Source organism: Dermochelys coriacea, chromosome 2, assembly GCF_009764565.3.
Source record: "Dermochelys coriacea isolate rDerCor1 chromosome 2, rDerCor1.pri.v4, whole genome shotgun sequence".
In the NCBI taxonomy this organism is placed as follows: domain Eukaryota; kingdom Metazoa; phylum Chordata; order Testudines; family Dermochelyidae; genus Dermochelys; species Dermochelys coriacea.
The window spans coordinates 2,417,339-2,434,944 of record NC_050069.1 but is presented as its reverse complement, the minus strand read 5'-3'; the positions used below and the strand labels follow the sequence as shown (position 1 = coordinate 2,434,944).

The 17,606-nt window shown below is 61.6% G+C and overlaps 2 protein-coding genes across 3 annotated transcripts; one reads left to right on the top strand and one right to left on the bottom strand.

The window, feature by feature from the left end:
• The first annotated feature begins 203 nt into the window (after positions 1 to 203).
• Positions 204 to 8,991, top strand: LOC119852191 (testis-specific serine/threonine-protein kinase 5-like). Its single transcript, XM_038393230.1, has 8 exons — positions 204 to 407; positions 1,926 to 2,033; positions 3,002 to 3,204; positions 4,063 to 4,118; positions 6,363 to 6,495; positions 6,943 to 7,058; positions 7,483 to 7,662; positions 8,534 to 8,991. Exons 1-8 carry the CDS (start codon positions 204 to 206, stop codon positions 8,989 to 8,991), a joined length of 1,458 nt encoding a protein of 485 aa, XP_038249158.1.
• An 866-nt stretch (positions 8,992 to 9,857) lies between these two features.
• On the bottom strand, positions 9,858 to 15,200 carry HGH1 (HGH1 homolog). 2 transcript variants are annotated; one of them, XM_038392445.2, is made up of 7 exons: positions 15,050 to 15,200; positions 13,404 to 13,962; positions 12,952 to 13,052; positions 12,422 to 12,520; positions 12,072 to 12,163; positions 11,541 to 11,663; positions 9,858 to 11,212 (listed from the first exon to the last, which is right to left on the bottom strand). In XM_038392445.2, the coding sequence occupies exons 2-7, from the start codon at positions 13,931 to 13,933 to the stop codon at positions 11,042 to 11,044; spliced, it is 1,116 nt and encodes a 371-aa protein (XP_038248373.1). In that variant the 5' UTR covers positions 13,934 to 13,962; positions 15,050 to 15,200; the 3' UTR covers positions 9,858 to 11,041. The 2 variants fall into 2 exon arrangements, with proteins under 2 accessions (XP_038248373.1, XP_038248374.1); XM_038392446.2 differs by lacking the exon at positions 15,050 to 15,200 and adding an exon at positions 14,816 to 14,999.
• Between the last annotated feature and the right edge of the window lie 2,406 nt (positions 15,201 to 17,606).

Sequence of the window (17,606 nt, the reverse complement as noted above, 5' to 3'; positions counted from 1 at the left end):
AACGACCTAGAAGAACCCAGTGCTTTGAGTTTCTCCTCTGTCCTTCACCCTCATGGGGAGCTAATGTTCATATTTGGACTCTGGTTCCTGTGGCATTCCCTCCAGCCCCAGTGCAATCACCGTCCCCACCTGCCCCAGCAGGATCTCTCTGCTGCCTTTTCTTTCGCGAGCCTGGGTGGAGCCAAGAATGCTCATTGGGCGCCATGAAAAGCTGCGCTAAGCGAGAGGCCGGCAGGAAGACTTTCATGGAACAGGTGCGGGAGAGCAAGGAGAATGGCTACCTCCTCTCCTCCAGGAAGATTGGCTCTGGGGCCTTCTCCAAAGTCTACCTGGGCTACGCCACCCAAGAGAAGCTAAGACAGAACTACAAGCTGGCCGCAGACCTTCGGAGCAAGCGGCACTCCATGGTGAGGACAGCAGGGCCAGGGGGCACAAGTCTTACTCAGACTCCTTGGCTGGGAAAGCCTAAGGAGAAACGCCAGGGAACCAGTGGGAAAAGGAGCTCAGTCACTGAGGGTACAACACCCCTGGGGGCTCTGCAAGATAAGGCACCGCTCCAGTCCTGCTCTCAGTTCAGAGGTGCAGGGAGTTTGGGGGCTCTCATCCTAGCCCCTCGTGGGCACGGATCCAAGTCTGGTTGCCCAGGAGACCAGCCTGTCTGGTTGCCCAGGAGAATCCCGGGTCCTGGATAGCAAGGAGTGCTGTGCTCCTGGAGGGTGGGCTATTGGCAGGGGCATGCAGGGGGCTAGCCCCTGGGAAGCCAGAGCTATAACTTACACACCAAGCCGGCCGGGTGATGGCTGGCATGTGTCCAGGTAGTTCTGTCTGTTTCTTAGGCTCAAAGGAGCCAAAGGGAGTCTGGTGCCTGGAATGGCAGCTGGGAGACTGCATCCCCTGGATGCCCTGGGCAAATCCCAGCCTCATATATCAGCTCTCTGAGCCTGGCCGAGTCCCACGTCCTGTTCCAAGCCCTGTCCCTCACTGCGCTGGCCATGCTGGTGGGGGGTAGTATTGGCGAGCCTCATACTCCCTGGTCAGGATTTTACCCCAGATGGATTGTTCTTTCTGTGCAGAATGTTGTCAGTGGGATTGTTACTAAGCCCTTGTGGTGGGGTTCGCTGTTGTTCCCCGGCCATGTCTCTGGCTGTGGCTGTGTTCTGAATTCCCCCTTTGTCCCACTTGTTTGCTCAGATTCATCTGGGGGTTTTCTAGGCTGCTAATGATTTGCCTTTATCTCCCAAGCCTTTTCTGCTGTTTCCCCCAACCAGCACCTAACACACTGGGGTCCCGGTCCGTGACTGGGGCTGCTGGGTCAGACCCAGAACAGTAAAGAACAGCCACTTCTGGCTGCTTTCAGGGATCCTCTATAACCTGGCCCCATTTCTGGTTTCTTTAGATGTGACCCCCGCCTTTCTGGGTTGATTGGTTCTTGCCCTGTCTCTCCTCACGGATTGGGTAAAGCAGGCGGGTGACTGATGGGCCTGACAGTTACTGAGGGTATCCGGTGTCTGGGGAGTGCTGAGCTTCCTACAAGGCCAGTGAAGAGCTCAGATGGGCAGAGGATGCCCACAGACACTCATTCCCAAGTGATGTGCCAAAGCGACACCCAAACAGCCCCCTGCCCCACCTTCACTTGGGTTTCCCAGACTCGCCTGCCCCTGCTGGCTCCGACGGACGATATTTCACTCCACATGGTGCCGTACATCTGATCTCCCCCACCAGTTCTTTCCCCACCTGGCTTCCCACCAGCCTGCTCCTCTGCTGGGCCCGTCAGTGTCTCCTTTAGGTGTGCCCGCACGGCCCGCTGGACTGGCACAGACGGAGCCGCTTTCTCTCCAAGGGCCAGGAGGGCTCAACGTCAGCAAAACGAACAGGAGCTGCCCAGTCTCCTGCGTGCAACTCAGCAGCCGCCCTCTCCTCTTCAGGTGGCCATAAAGATCATATCCACAGCCAAAGCCCCCTTGGAATATTCCAGAAAATTCCTCCCGAGAGAAATCTACTCCCTTAATGCAACCTACAAGCACATCAATGTGGTGAGTCCCAGCTGCTTCCCCCTTCCCACCCCGGCTACCTCGGCCTTTTGTTGTGCCTACCAGAGCCGTGGCAATAGGGCACCCAAACTGCACCGGGCGAAGGCCACGCTCCAGGGATGCTAATCGGCTTTCCTTTGGAGGGGCAGCCTGCAGAGATTGCAGCGATTCTGAGTCTCAAGCAGGCAAAGCCCAGCACAGATTAGGAGGGTAAGACACCCAGTTCCTAGTGGAATAAGGCTTGGAAATCTCAGCCCAGGGGCTCAGCCACTGCGTTTCGTCTTCTCCCAGCTCCTCTCAGGTTTTGGGGCCTCCCTTAAAGCACCAGCCCAGGCAACGCTTCCTCCATGGGTACCCTGGGGCCTCACGCCTCGCAGCTCCTTGCAGGAGACCTGGGTCTGGTTCCAAGGCCTGGCCTGTCGCTAACCAAGCCCGCCTGGCTACCTACGAGCCAGGGCCGTACGCTGCCCTGCTGGAGACCCGGGTGCCCTGGGTCCCCGACCCAGCCTCCTGTCCTGTCCTGACAGCAACCCCTCTGGACGGGACTAGGATTGTCTGGCCTCCAGGGAATCTGGTCCCGTCCACCTCGGCCATCACTTTGCCCTGGAGACATTGGTGCCCCGGAGAGACGCTGCCCCACACCGCTGGAGGGGCTCTCTGTCCAGGAATGGGCACGTCTCTCATTGCCCTGGGGCCATTGGTGCCCCGGAGAGACGCTGCCCCACGCCGCTGGAGGGGCTCTCTGTCCAGGAATGGGTGCGTCTCTCATTTCCTTGGGGACACTGGTGCCCCGGAGAGATGCTGCCCCATGCTGCTGGAGGGGATCTCTGTCCAGGAATGGGCGCGTCTCTCATTTCCCTGGGGAGATTGGTGTGGGAGCTCCCGAGCCCTAGAGAGATGCTGCCCCATGCCCTGCAGGGGCTCTCTGTCCAGGAACAGGGGCATCTCTCATTGCCCTGTCGCCTCGGCAGATCCAGCTCTACGAGATGTATAGGAACAGCAGGTGCACCTACCTAGTGCTGGAGCTGGCCTCCCGTGGCGACCTGCTGGAGCACATCAACGCCACCTCTGACCGCAGGGAGTGCCCCGGGCTGGAGGAGGAGGAGGCGCGAAGGCTCTTCCGCCAGATCGTCAGCGCCGTGGCACACTGCCACAACGTGGGCATCGTGCACAGGTGGGAGGGGCTGCTGGGGCCTGTGCCATCACTCCTACACGGGGAGCCCAAACCCCCAGGGGCCCTGCCAACGGCTGCGGCAGCAGCTTGACCAGGTGATGCCTGGTGTTCATCACCACCCGCCTGCATCTGGAGAACCCAGAAGTCCCAGCACTCATCCCCCTGCTCTGGCCTCTGGAGCATGGGGCCCCCAGGGAGTACAGGCCCTGTCCCGTGTGGCTGGTGTGCTGTAGGGTCTGGGGGGGTGGGGGGAAGACCTGCAGGGCTCCATCCAGCGGGTGCCCCAGGGTCTAGGGCGGGCTAGCTCCTGAGCCCCGGCCTTGTCAGGCTCAGCGTTACTGTCCCAAGGCTGGGGCTGGGGCTGCCATCGCCACACCAGCACGAACATCGTTAAAAACCCAGAGACTGTAAGATCTGCTGGGCAGGGCCCCTGGTCAGCTCACGGTCCCACTGGGTCCCTGCCTGCCCGGGCCCAGGGGAGCCTCAGCCATGGTCAGTTTCATCACCATATGCCCCCTCCCAGCATGGGGGGCACACTGGGAGTGGGGGGCCAGATCAGGCACAAGAGGGGGCAGGCCTGGAGCCTGCAGTGCTTCACCCAGCGAAGCAGCCCCTCTGGGACCACTGCAGCCAGTGTAACTTAGTTCAGTCCTTAGGCTGCTCTACAGTATTGTTAGGGCCATTGAATCCCCCGCTGGCCGCAAGATCAGGGCTGATAGAGCCGCCTTCCTGCAGTGCACGCTTAGCACAGCTGGCACCTGGCCCCAGCAGCCTCCTGCCGGGGACATACGTGTGCGGAGAAGTGCGTGGGACAGGGATCCCAGTGACACCGCTGCTCCTGCTTTGCGTTCCCTGCAGAGACCTGAAATGTGAGAATATCCTGCTGGATGAGCGAGGCTTCATTAAGCTGACAGGTGAGCGTGGCCTGCTCCCGGGGCAGGAATTGTTTCCCTTCAGCCAGCCCTGGCTAGGGGTGCGGGAGCTGCTCAGTGCTCCATGCTGGGGAGCTCAGCCTGGGCGCAAGGGAAGAGGAGCCATTGCCTTTAGGTTAGTTTTGCCTGCAGCGACTTTGCTTGTGAGACTGGGCGGAGGCCAGCTCCAAACGGGAAGCCAGCTTCCATTCAGCTCCTCCCTGCCGAGGTTTCACCAGGGGCAGCCATGCTCTTTCTCCCTCTGTTCAGTGCGTCTCCTTTGTGCATTTGCCAGCTCTCAGAGCAGAGTCAGCGTCACTCTTCGTGCTGAGTCAGCCACTCTCCCACCACAACAGGGAGAGACAAACATGGAAGAACTAGGACCTTGTGGCAAAGCCACAGAAATCAGTCCAGGCTGCAGGGAACCTCAGACTGCTTTGAACTCAGGGTCTTAACTGATTAGATTTCAGGTTTCACAGGCAAAAAGGCCACTCGGATCATCTAGCCATGTGTGACAAAGGCAAGAGACCCTCCCCTAGTGATCCCCGAATCCAGCCTATAGCTTCTATGGGAGCTAGAGCAATCGTCCGAGTCTAACTCTAGACCCCAAGTAATGGCAAATCCACCATGATCCAATGGTTAATATCATCACGGTGCACCTCATTACTAGTCTGAATGGCTCGCTTCATCTTCTAGCTATTAAACCGTGTCCTGCCTCTGCCTGTGAGATTAAAGAGATGTCTGCTCTCAGAAATCTCTTCCGCTCATAGGAACCCACAGGCTGCGCTCAAGTCACCTTCTAACCGTCTCGGGGATGAACTCGGTAGACTGAGCTCCTTCACGCTCTCACTCTAAGGCCGGTTTGCCAGCCCTCGACTCATCCTTGTAACTCTTTTCCAAACCCTTCCCCGTTTGTCAAAGTCTGTGTTCAAGTGATCGTCCAGGGACGGGCTCACTCATGCTGCCCACAGAGGTAACTCCCCTCCCTGCTCTTAGTCCCTCTTCTCCTGCTCAGCCATCCGAGGACCACGTTCCCTCTCTCAGATACAGCATTGGACTGGGAGCTCACATTCAGGTGGTTCCCTAAGTCCTATTCACTGCCACTGCCTTCCAGGACACAGCCCCCATCCCACAAGTGTGACCTACGTTCTTTGTTCCTAGGTGTGCGACCTGGCATTTAGGGGTGTGAAACACAAGTTGTTCAGTGATCATTGACAGCATTCCTTCAATGCTCATTTAATGGTCACATGGCCCATCAGCCCCCACCCAACAAAGACTCACCCAAGTAACCCCCAGCTTGAGTAACCCCCTGAGCTATGGGGTCCACTGGGAACTGGCCCTACCTGCATCAGTGCAGTATCAGCCTGGGCAGCACTTAGTGCAGAGAAGCTGTCACATCAGTGCATTTTGCGCTAGGGGCGGCGCAGCCCCAGGTCTTGTGTTTCTTTGGCAGGGAGGTCCAGAGTCTAGGTCCATCTCTGAGGAAGGGTCTGTTTCCTACACTCATGTGCCTCCCCCACTCAGCTGACAGTTTCATGGCTCCATTGGACGGTAAAGTCATGGTCTCCCGCAAGGGGAGTCCAGGCTCCTAGCCCAGTCAGTTCCTGGACTCCCCTCCGAGAGAGGCTGGCACCAGCTGCAGTCATGGTTTTGTGATGTGCCACTGGGAACAGGACTGAACTCATTCCACCTGGGCCACTGAGCGGCCATCAGACAGCAGGGCCTTTTCTTCACTGCCAGTCTGGGCTGGGTGAAAGGCTCTGGTGCCCAGGAGCAATCCCTCGAGTCACCTGCTCCTCTGGGTGCAGCTTTACTGGGTGGCTCTGAAATCAATGCAAGTTAGGTGCCTAAATACCTTTGAGGATCTGGGCCTAAGAAATGGGGGGTTGAAGGCTGGGGTCGGGGGGGAGACTTGTTGTCCTTCAACTGGATTCAAATCAGCCATTAGGTCACCAAAACTGAGTTTGGGGGCCTGATCCCTACACCTCCTACCCCACTGGCTAATGTGAATCAGCCACTTCCCCCAGAGCCCCAAGCCTGGACAGCCCAGGCTAGACAGGGGCAGAGCTGTGAGAGCGCCCTGGACTGGGGGGGGGGGGGGGTCAGACTGCTGGCCTGGTCGGTTGGCGGAGGGTGGTGAGAGAGGAATGCCACGTCCCCCTCGGTTCCCATACAGCCCCCATTGCTCCAGGGGCCACGCCACGGAGCACTGAGCAGGCGTCTCACTGGTGGGTCATTGCATTACAGATTTTGGGTTTGCTAACCGCTACTCCTTGAAGAATTCCCTGATGAGCACGTTCTGCGGCTCTGTGGCCTACACGGCCCCCGAAATCCTCATGAGCAAGAAGTACAACGGAGAGCTGGCTGACCTGTGGAGCCTGTGAGCGCCACGTCTCCGGCGGGGAGGGACATGGCCTGCGGGAACTCCGGCCTGGAGGGAGCAGGCGCTCCCTGGAGCAGGGAGAGGAGTCAGTCACTTCCTGGCACTGCGAGTACCACGAGGGAGGGGCGGGGTGGAGCCGGCTGCATCATGGGGCCCGTTAGCACTGTGTAGTGGGGAGACGAGCAGGCTGCCCGCAGGGGGGTGAGAGCACCAGGGCCCCCCGTTGGCCAACACCCTGGGGTTTGGACGGGGGGAGCTGCTGGAACGCTCCGCAGCCAGGGCCGTGCCAGCTGCTGTTCTCTGTGGACGGGCCCAAGCCACGCTCACCGGTACGCCACGGGGAGGGCAGCGCGGGCTGCCCCGTGCGGGCCGGGCACTGCCCTGGGCCATGCAGCCCACGCCCTGTCCCTGGTGCCGGCCCCTGACCCCGGCCTCCTCCCGCAGCGGTGTGATCCTCTACGCCATGGTGACCGGGAAGCTGCCCTTCAGAGAGCGCCAGCCTCCCAAGATGATCCACATGATAAAACAGGGCCTCTGCTTCCGGCAGCCCATCTCCCCAGGTAACCCCTGCTCCCCCCGAGCGGGGTCCCCGAGCAGCCAGGCAGGGTCGGGGCGCCCCGGGGCAGGAGACAAGAGCAGCGCGGCAGCCAAGCGTCAGGCGTTGTGGAGAATCAGCCAGAGCCGGGGCAGGGAACGGGCCGCGTCCCCCTTTGCCCCACGGCTCCTGCTTTGCGCCGAGGAGCGAGGGCCGCCCCCCACAAGCCCTGCCCCAGGCCGACGCCAGCCCCATCGGCCTGGAGAGCAGGGAGGGAAAAGCCAGCGAGCGCACGCGGGGTTGGCTGAGGGCCCATGGAGCCCAGCGCTCTGCAGATGGCACCAGTGACCCTGCCCCACTCCGGAGCCAGGCCAGGGCAAGGTGGTGGGGAGGCCGCCCTGCCAAGCCGTGGGGCAGGCCCGGCCGTCAGCCCCTCTCTTTGCTGCCAGAGTGCCAGAACCTGATCCAAGGCCTGCTGCAGCTGAAGCCTGGGGCCCGGCTGGGCTTGCAGCAGGTGGCCACGCACTGCTGGATGCTGCCCGCCACCTCGGCCATCTTCCACCAGGCGCTGAGCGCCACGGGCAGGCCCCCGGAGCTCGGCCCAGCCCTGGAGAAGCCGTCCGCCCAAGGTACGTGTGCGCCCTGCCCCAGGCCTGCCTTCCGCGGGCAGCCCCACAGCTGGGGGCACGGGTGGGGAGCGCTGGGCTGAGTACAGCAGGGAGCGGCCTCGCCAGCGCCAGGTCTGGCTCTGGGACGAGCCAAGGAGCCGCAGGCCAGGAGTAGCTCCCCTTGGGGGCTCAGCCCCCACCTCCAGGAGCCAGCAGCACCCTAGCCCCACAGCTGAACTGAGCACTGCTGCCCAGCGGTGTCCCTGCCCCAAAGAAAAGAGCTGCCCCCCCAAACAGCCCCTCAGCTAGAAGCACCAGGCAGACCCCACCCACCCCTCCCCTGGGAACCCCACAGGACCTCACCCCACCGCTGGGGGAACATGGCCCCAGCCCCACTCCCCTGGGCACCCTGCAGGACCTTGTCCCACAGCTGGGGAAACATGGCATCAGCCTCCTCCTCTGGGCACTCCATGGCTGGGGGAACACGGCACCAGCCCCTAGCCCTCCCCTGGGCACCCCACTGAACATAGCCCCACAGCTGGGGAAACGCGACACCAGCCCCCTGCCCCTCCCTTCCGCACCCCACCCCACAGGACCTCACCCAGCAGCCGGGGGAACATGGCACCAGCCCCCCATCTCTCCCCTTAGGCACCCCGCAGGACCTCGCCCAGCAGCCGGGGGAATGTGGCACCGGCCCCCTGCCCCTCTGCACCCCGCAGGACCTTGCTCAGTAGCCTGGGGAATGTGGTACCGGCCCTCCGCAGGACATAGCCCCACGACCAGGGGAACACAGCACCAGCCCCCATCCCACCCTTGGGCACCCCACAGGACATAGCCCCACGTTTGGGGGAACGTGGAACCGGCCCCTCTATCCCTGCCACTTCCTTTGCAGGCGAGAGCGGAGGCTCCATCTCTTTGCTGCCAGATCTGGAGAGCTCGGCCAAGCTTCCCGAGGGAGCCGCCAAGGGAACCAAAGCCCCAGCAGGCCCCCACGCTTCCTCTGCTCAGGACTTCTTCCCTGGCCGAGCCGAGATGGAGGCCAAGGCTCCCGAGCTGATCTCTGCCGGCTGCCTCCTTCAGCTGCCGTCGCCGTGCCAGGCTGAGCGCCCTCCCCAATTCTCCCTGTACCGGCCCTGCCTGCTCTCTGGCCTCCGGCCCTTCCACCACCTCCCCAACTTCCGCAAGCCCGGCTCAGCCACCTCGGCCAGCGCCTACGTAGCCAGCTGGCGGCTGGGCGAGAAGAGCCCCGCTGTGGCAGCAGCGGTGGGCAGCGGCTCCTCCAAGCCGCTCATCTCCCTCCACTCCATGTCCGTGATCCGGAAGCCCCCACCAGAGCCCCTCACCAACTAGACGGGGCCTCGCCCTGGGCCAGGCCAGAGCCGCCCCCGCTTGGCCCTACCCCGACAGAAACAAAGCCCATATGGACGGATGCAGCACGCACTATTAAATGTTATTCAATCGAGGGCTCTCAGCTGTCCCCCTCTGGGCTCCCTCTAGGCCCTGTACTTGGCACCAGCTGGCTCCCAGCTTGCCCCAGACCCGTTTTACACAGGCCTGACTCCTCGTTCCTCTATGCCCCTGCCTCTCCCGCAGGACCATCTGCTCCCCCAGCCACCCTCCCGCATCGGTCCCTCTCCGGGAGCCACAGGCTGGCACCCTTGGGACAGCCTGCGCAGGGAGCAGCTCAGGCCATAGACACAGAGCAGAGGGGGTGAGAACTTGGGGAGAGGAACCCAGCCACAGGGCCTGGATCCCTTGGTGACGGGCACCCTGGAACGGGACTCCAGGGGACCTGCTGCCGTGAAGGTGGTGCCAAGGAAAACACCCTGCTGGGGCAGAGGGAGGCATGGGCCCTGCCAGCAGCGAGACAAAAGCAGTGACACACTAGGCCTTGCCAGACTTATGGGGGGCCAGAGAGTCCTGCAGCGACTCCCATTCACAGGCTAGACAGCTGAGCCGGCGCCCACCCCTCCATACTGCCCAAGCTCCACTTGAGGCCAGAGCGAGATGGGGTGGTTCATGTCCCCTTCACAGACCCCACAACCTCAGGGGCAGGCTCAAGGCAGCGCTGACTTCCAGCCAGCTGGCTGCAGGCCCCAGGGCCATGCCCAGACACCGGGGGACACAGAGCCACTGTGCCAGGTGTCACAGAGTGTGGGGGAGTCCAGGGCCTGCACCCCTCTTCCTGGGATTTACTGTGACTCTCAGCCAGCCAGTAAAATGGAAAGTTTATTGGACAATAGGAACACAGTCTAAAACAGAGCTTGTGGGTACAACCAGGACCCCACAGTCAAGTCCTTCCGGGGGGCAGGGAGTTTAGACCCCGGCCCTGGGGTTCCCTACGTTCCACCACCCAGCACCTACTGAAACCAAACCCCCCCCCCCCCAGCAGGCTCCCTCCTGCAGCCTTTGTCCAGTTTCCCGGGCAGAGGTGTTACCTCCCCATCCCTCTCCCGGCTCAAGTGACAGGCTCTCAGGTCTCCCATCCCCAGTGAAACTCCCCTGCCACATTCCCAGGTCAACACTCCCCCCTCCCTGCTGCGTCACACCAGGGTCTTTCAGGCAGGAAACAACACATGGGACAGTTGGGGTGTCCGGCCTCTCAAATATATTTAACAGCTAAGAACAGGACCCAGCCCAAAGCCACTGTCCAGCTCCTGCCTCCCAGCCCCTGGCTCTGCCTCCCCATCCTCCCACCGTCTGGAATTAAACAGCAGGTTACTGCTGGTCCGAGGGCTCAGCATCCATCTCCCCCTCGCTAGAGACACAGCCTGTGCCCAGGCAGGGCTGGAATCAGCCTCCCAGAGGCACCAGGCCAGGTTCACTTGTGTGGACGCCGGCTCAGCACGTGCACCTGCCAGTTCAGGACGGGGGCTGGCACAGCGCTGGGTGCAGGTGAGAATCTCAGGGCACAGCCCAGGCAGCTGCCGGCCACCATTCCTCTGAGCCACGCTGATGGCAGGGGCAGCCCCACAGCCGGGGAGCAGCAGCACTTTGTGTGCGCACCACCATCTCCCACTGTGCCCCAGCCCTGCCCTGCCCTGCCGAGCAGCCCCTCTTTGCCAGCACTGCTGCACTGTGCAAGGGGGAACCCTGGCCCTCCGGAGCCCAGCTGAGACCCCCCCGATTCATCTTGCCTGGGTCAGGCAGTGGCGACCGAGGTGGGCTGGAGCAAAGCAAGGAACCTCAAGGGAAGGAGCTCCCAGTGCCCTCTCGATGCTCCAGAGCCGCCAGGCTGAGCTGGGAGCTGCCGTCGCTACAGGCCTCACAAGGGGGGCTGCATCCAGTTCCATTTGGTCCGGCTGGGCGTGGCTACCACAACAGCTGGCAGGTCACAGCCCTCAGCTGGGCAGAGTCCGAGCGCCCTCCGCTGCCAGGGCAGGGCAAGCAGGTCAGCAAGTCACCTCGACAGCCCCTGGGAGCCCATCTGTGCCCCAGGCCCCTTGCTCTGCGTCTCCTGCTGCCGCTCCGCCTCCCGATCCAGGCGCTGCAGTTGCTCCTCCACATCCTTGGGGATCTTCACCTCCAGCAGGTTCTCCATCCCGGCCTCAGGCTCATCCCCAATCAGCACCTGCTCAGGGCACAGCACCAGGGCTTCAGAGGGGAAACAAGCCACTGAGTCGCCCTGGACTGGCCAGCAGCGCCCTGCTCCCTATCCGCACTGACCCCCATCTCCCGAGGCATCCCGGGCAGAACTCACTGTGCAGTACGACTGCACCACGAGGCGGCAGCATCGAGCCCCTGCTTGTCTGCATTTGCCCGGCAGAGACCGGACCCCATCCCTGGAGTTTAATAGAGGGGGGGCCCCCAAAGACCCCTACCTGGGTGGGACCCATTTGCCCAAGCCCCCTGCCCTCCAGATGCTGAGCCACATGGATACAATAGGCCTCTGCCCCTACCTGGATCAGCTTCTCGCAGGCAGCCAGGACGTCGGGCTCCGTCTCCCACTGGTGGAGCTCCCGCACGACCAGGTAGGTGCCCTTCTCCTTCACCAGCTGCCGGCCGGCCTTGGTGGCTGTGAGCTGCGTGGGAAGCAAGCCAGGGAGAGGGGCCAGGCCACGGATCAGACCCAGCCACAGCCAGCGTGGGCAGCGTGGGCCCGGCCAGCCCCAGCCGTTTCAGAGGGAGGCCAGGCACACCCTGCAGTGGGCAGTTGTGGGGAAGCCCCTTCCTAGGCCCATCAGAGAGTGGTCGGCTGCTGCCCTACAAGAACAGGGGTCCTAACCCTCCAGCGTAAGTGGGGCTGGGGATCCTCAGAACAGGGAGGGTCGCATGGATAGGGGGCAGCAGCAGGTGGGAGCGGGTGTGGGGGGGCCCTGCTGCAGGAAAGGGGTCATCTGCAAAGCAACCCTCTCTGCCCCAGCCGCCTTGTCCCCCCGCCCCATGCTCCCCTCCCCCAGTGTTCTACAGCGACAGAGGGAGGGACCCACCAGCAAGACTGCCTCCAGCAGCATCTTCCGGATGTCGGGGTCCTTCTCCCGCTGCTTGTCCTGCGGCAGGTACTGCAGGTCCATAGGCAGCCCTGGGGCAGAGCCAGGCAGGGGCGTTAGAACAGGGCAGGGGATTTAACAGAGCACACGGATCTACAGGCTCCTGCCAGAAAATTGCAGCAACCACCCCCTCCCGCACCACACTCACTTTACCACCCCACAGCAGAGGGGAAATGAGAGCAGAACACAACTAAATTCTTTGTTCCTGGCTGCACAACTCTGCCACTGCTAGACCCCTGCCCCCAAACACGAGTCCCCAGAGCCCCCCTCCCAGCATCCCCCCTCCTCACTTTCCATTTCCGCTTCAGGGAATTCCTCAGGGCCCGCCAACGGCAGCAGGAGGAAGGGGAGCAGGTCCACCTCAGCGCCTAGCAGCCACTCATGGTACTCTGGGAACAGACACCCACGCAACAGGCTGGGATTAGAAGAGGGGGCAGAAATCACCAGGAGGTGGGGAGTAACAGGGGGGCCCTACAGTGAACCCACCAGACTGCCTGGCAAGAGCCAGACAGGAAACTTCATGGGCCACACGGGGGCGCTGCCGAGCAAAAGCACAAAACACCCTGCCAGTTCCTCTGGGGAGGGAAGGGACAGGCAAACCCTGACTGGGGCCTGTTTGTGCTGGGGAGCCAGGGGCCAGGCCTGGGCACTGAAGCCAGAGGTCCCACATGATGGGGCAGAGCCCTGAGCTCTAGGGCACAGGCTGGTTCACAAACCAGCTGATACCAAGAAGTCCCCTCAGGGCTAGGCCGAGGCAAGGAAGCCAGCCGGATCCCAGGGGCGAGGGACACCAAGTACTCCCCAAATGCAAAACACTTACTGTACTCGAAGCAGCAGTTCCTGAGCGTCCCGATCACCCCCCCTCGGCGGATGGCGGAGGCCTCGTACTGCGTGTAGGGCAGCAGCCTCTGCACCACGCACCTGGGCAGAGGAGGGGCCCTTGTCAGAGACAGGCCTGCACACGCTGGGCCCTGGCGTGTGCATGCCCTGGGGCACTGCTGGAGACCGGCACTGCAGTGCTGCAGTAGCCACGTCAGTCCCAGGACATTAGAAAGACAAGGTGGGGGAGGGAATATCTTCAACTGGGCCAGCTTCTGTTGGGGAGAGAGACCCACTTTCGAGCTACCCAGAGCTTCTTGCCAGCAGAAGATACAACCTCCCTCCAATCTTGTCTCCATTACATCAATGGACTAACAGTCTGACCTGGGGCAGCCCTGACCCCACGATTCTCCTGCCTGCTGCCACGTTCCCAGCTCGCAGGCCAGCACCCACCTGGATCTGTCCAGCAGGAACTCCCGGGTCTCCGGCAGCTGAGTCAGATTGGAGAGCAGGGGGCCCAGGTAGTGCAGGGCTGCCTTCTTGTTGTAGCCTTTGGTGCAGAACGCGTCCACAACCTGGGCCAGCCCCAGCCCCTCCTCCTGCATGGCCCAGAAAACTTGGCGGCAGGTGGCCTCCTCCCGGGACAGGTTGGAGAGGAGGGTGCAGACCTGGTCGGCGAAGGCGTAGCCCGGGTCCAGCAGGCGATGCAGCAGCACTGGCAGCTCCTTGGCCAGGGCCCCATGGGTGGCTGCAGCCACAGACAAGTTGATGAGTGAGTGGTAACTGTCCTTCACCACGGCCAAGGAGCGGTCACCCGTCAGCAGCAGCAGAGTCTCCAGGAAATCCGGCCTGCCCGCCAGCAGCATCCGCCCCTCCACGCTGCCCGTCAGCCCCAGAACGTAGCCTGTGGCCTGGCCCTTTATATCAGGCCGGGTGTCCAGGTGGAGGAACCCCAGCAGCTCTCTGGCCTGCCCCTCGTCCATGCTGGGGCAGGAGGTCTGGAGGCGCCACCCTGCAGACAGAGGGACCTGTCAGGTGGGTGTAAGGGGACTGTTGGCCCCTCTCTAACACTCAGTGGGGGTTTTGGTTGCCGGCTCCCAGTGCCAAAGGAAAGGGGACGGGCTGATGGGGAATCAGGACCCTGAGACTGACAGGCCCCAGAAACAATGGGGAGAGGCCAACGCTTCAGATCAGCCTGATTGACAGGGCGGGCAGGCTACTGAGGGAGTCGGGGGTCCCATCTTCCCCGTGAGCTGAAATTACCGGGACCACAGCAGAGCAAGCCAGCGAAGGAGAGAGCCGGAGCCGGAGCCGGAGCCGGAGCGAACCAGCCCAGCCAGCGGATCCCTGCTGAGAGCAAAGCGGAGCCGAGCAGCCGCAGGGGCCAGAAGCTAAGCCCAGGGAGCGGGAGGCGGAGCAGCAGCAGGGCTGGAGCAGCCGGGTGCAGTGAGAAGCTTGGAAGAGCTGGGGGGGGGGGGGGCGGCCCTGGGCCCAGCACAGAGGCCTGGCGGGCTGGACTTCGGGGAGGGACCGTAATCCCCGGGGGAAGAAGGGTCCGGCCACCGAGGGCCAGGCCGGAGCAAGGGCTGGGCGACACCGGCCGCGCGGTAACGTGGCTCGTGCGGCGGCGGGGCAGCCCCCCCCCAGAGGCGCCCGGCGGCGGGGCAGCCCCCCCCCAGAGGCGCTCCCCTCTCCCCCCCCCAGAGGCGCCCGGCGGCGGCCCCCCCTCCAGAGGCGCCCGGCGGCGGGGCAGCCCCCCCCCAGAGGCGCTCCCCCCTCCCCCCGCAGAGGCGCCCGGCGGCTGTTCCTGGCGCCTGCCCCCGTGTTTCGCTGGTGTGTTTAAAACTCGGGTGCCGCTGAATAACCTGGCTCCGCTTTGAGCCGCCGCGAGGGGCAGGGAGAGGCCCCTGGGACGGGGGCCCCCGCGGCCCTGCACCAGACGGGGCCCCCCAGGAGCGCTGGGCGCAGCCTGTCGGGGTTTCGGGGAGGGGGGGCAGCCAGGAAAGTTCCCCTCCCCCCAGCGGCGCCTGCAAGGGCCCGGCTCGGGCTGGCGGGGGCCACCCACGGGACTCCCCCGCCCGTCCCCGGCGCCGCCCGACCTCAGCGTCTCGCCGCCGCGTGGGTCTCTCCGGGCACGGGGGTCCGCTCCGCTCCACGCCAGACTGACGCGCTCTCTGGCCAATCGCTGACGGCGGTGGCCCGGGGGGGGAGGGAAGAGAGGAGTACCCGGAGGCTGGGGCCCAATCAGCGGCGCCTGGGACCGCAAGGCGGCGAAGAGGATTCTGGGGGTTGTAGTCACACGGGGATGCTTCTGCGCGTGCCAAGCCTGAGGCCCCGCCCCGGACCCCGCCCACGCCCCCTCAGAGCCCCGCCCCCGGCCGGGCGCCTCGCGATCGGTTTCTATTTCCTGCAACCGGACTAGCGGGCCGGCGCCCGCGGGGTCCTAGGGCTCGCCGGTCCTCTGCCCAGCCGGCGTCCGCGGGGTCCTAGCACCCTGGTCTCAGGCCCGTGCTCTACACAGACCCTCTCCTGGGAGACCCCTGCGGCTGAGCTGGGCCAGGGCGGGCGCCGGCTGGGGCACTGCAGAGACGAGCCAGGGCTGTGGGGGGCTCAGGAGACCCAGCAGGCTTGGGGCTTGAGGCTGCCCTGCTCCATAACACCTGCTGGCAGCGGCTGGTTCAGTGCCACCGGGGAAGGGCTGGCCATGACCCGCTGTGAGGCAGCTCCCTGTGATGGCACCACGCTTCCAGAGTCTTCCAGACTCTGCCCCTGTCCTGCAGGCTGCCCCAGGCATGCCATGCCCATGCCTCAGTTTCCCCTCCTGTCCCGTGTCTCTCTTGTCTCAGGCTGAGAGCTCTCTGGGGCAGGGACTGACTATCCTGGTGTCTATGCACAGCGGGGCCCTGGTCTGGGTTGTGGCTAGGTCCTACTGCAGTGCAAACAGCGAACCCCCCCCCCCCGGGGGATGAGCAGGGCAGCTCAGTCCTGTCACAGCTACTGCTGCAGGCCGGCTCCGCCACATTCCCCAGGCCTGCTGTGAAATCAGGGGATTGAGTCCACAGTAGTTAATGGCTGATGCCAGCAGAAGCAAAAACTGAACTGCAGCCCGACGGGGCAGGGACAGAGCCCAGTTCTGCTCTGCAGCAAGTCTCACCCAGCCACCGAGTTCCCTGCAGTCCTGCCTTTGTGCAGTGCCCAGCACCACGGCCCTACACTTCCATAGCTGCTGCCTCAACTTTCATTTTCCCTCTCGTTTTCAAAACAAGGAAAGTACACGGGAAAAGCCTCACCTCCAAAGCCAGCCCGGCCCTAGAGCCAGTTCAGGGAGGAATGTCACCCCACCAAGTCCAGCAGTGGCCAGGTTAGGGCTCATCCCGCAGCACTAACACAGCAGCAGGAGCTGCTGGTAAATGCCAAGCTTCACACTGAGTCTGTTCGCTTTATTTCACTGTTGTGAAGATGGGCCCTGTACCCTGGGGCCCTCCATTAGACAAATTATAGACAGGACTAGAGCTGGACCAAGAGCCACAGACCATCCCACGGGAAGCTCCCTGCTCCGTCCCTCTAGGGGCAGAGAAATCTGGGGAGCAACAAGTCTAGGCTGAGATAAAGGCATTTGCCTGCCTCGAGGGCCCCCATGAGGGGGTGGCCAGATTTCTCCTTCATTAAAATAGCCCAAAGACACTTAAACACTAGCCCCAAAGTAACCCAAGCTGTTTATTGAAACAAACTTTTGTTAGGTTTCAGAGTAGCAGCCGTGTTAGTCTGTATTCGCAAAAAGAAAAGGAGTACTTGTGGCACCTTAGAGACTAACAAATTTATTAGAGCATAAGCTTTCGTGAGCTACAGCTCACTTCATCGGATGCATTTGATGGAAACTTTGTGAGCTGTAGCTCACGAAAGCTTATGCTCTAATAAATTTGTTAGTCTCTAAGGTGCCACAAGTACTCCTAAACTTTTGTTATTAACACTTTGGTCAGTACATGGAAGAACAAACAGGAGCTTTCACTAGATACTTAGCACAGATTTATTTAAAAAAAAAAAAAAAGCTACAGGCCCCCAGCAGGAGTTTGTGTTTTAATTGAGAAATATCAAGATTGTACCTCTGCTTTTGTTGGAGGTCTCCTTTTAGGATACAGATGGATTGGGAGCTTTGTCAGCCATTACTTGAAGAGGGAAGAGCATTAAACAATTGGAACAAAGATTTATTAGTTAAATAAGTTCATAGTTCAATATGCATTAATGCAAACCAGGGTTTTAAATGTTCTGAGTAAAAAAGACTTACTCTATAAGATGACAATCGTATGTCAAACCAACCCCCCGACACTGGTACTTGTATCCCATTTGAGGGTTAGCAGATGGTTCAAACAAAACAGGATGAATGAAGTTGGCAGGTACCAAATCTGAAAATGCTTTAAACTCACTTCCCATGTATTGTATGCAACTGTGTCTCTGTGATGTTATTGACATGAACTGTGACTGTATAGATTATTGTTGCAACCAAGGTCATATAATGGCACCAAATTTTGTACAAAAGAGGTTAAGTAAGGTATCTATGACAAGGTTATGATTATGATTATGCTATCTGTATGCATGTATCATTTTTGTATTTAAAGTTATAAGTATTGGCTCTATACTGTCTGTATTTCAAACTTG

Bases quoted from the DNA above. Each gene is read 5' to 3' on its own strand.
- HGH1 (XM_038392445.2), bottom strand. From the start codon at position 13,933: ATGGACGAGGGGCAGGCCAGAGAGCTGCTGGGGTTCCTCCACCTGGAC. The intron at 12,164-12,421 runs GTGAGGAGGGGG...GCTCTGCCCCAG, and splicing joins CCCTGAAGCGGAAATGGAAA to GGCTGCCTATGGACCTGCAG. The intron at 11,664-12,071 runs GTGGGTCCCTCC...CTTCCCACGCAG, and splicing joins TGCTGGAGGCAGTCTTGCTG to CTCACAGCCACCAAGGCCGG.
- LOC119852191 (XM_038393230.1), top strand. From the start codon at position 204: ATGAAAAGCTGCGCTAAGCGAGAGGCCGGCAGGAAGACTTTCATGGAA. The intron at 3,205-4,062 runs GTGGGAGGGGCT...CGTTCCCTGCAG, and splicing joins AACGTGGGCATCGTGCACAG to AGACCTGAAATGTGAGAATA. The intron at 6,496-6,942 runs GTGAGCGCCACG...CTCCTCCCGCAG, and splicing joins CTGGCTGACCTGTGGAGCCT to CGGTGTGATCCTCTACGCCA.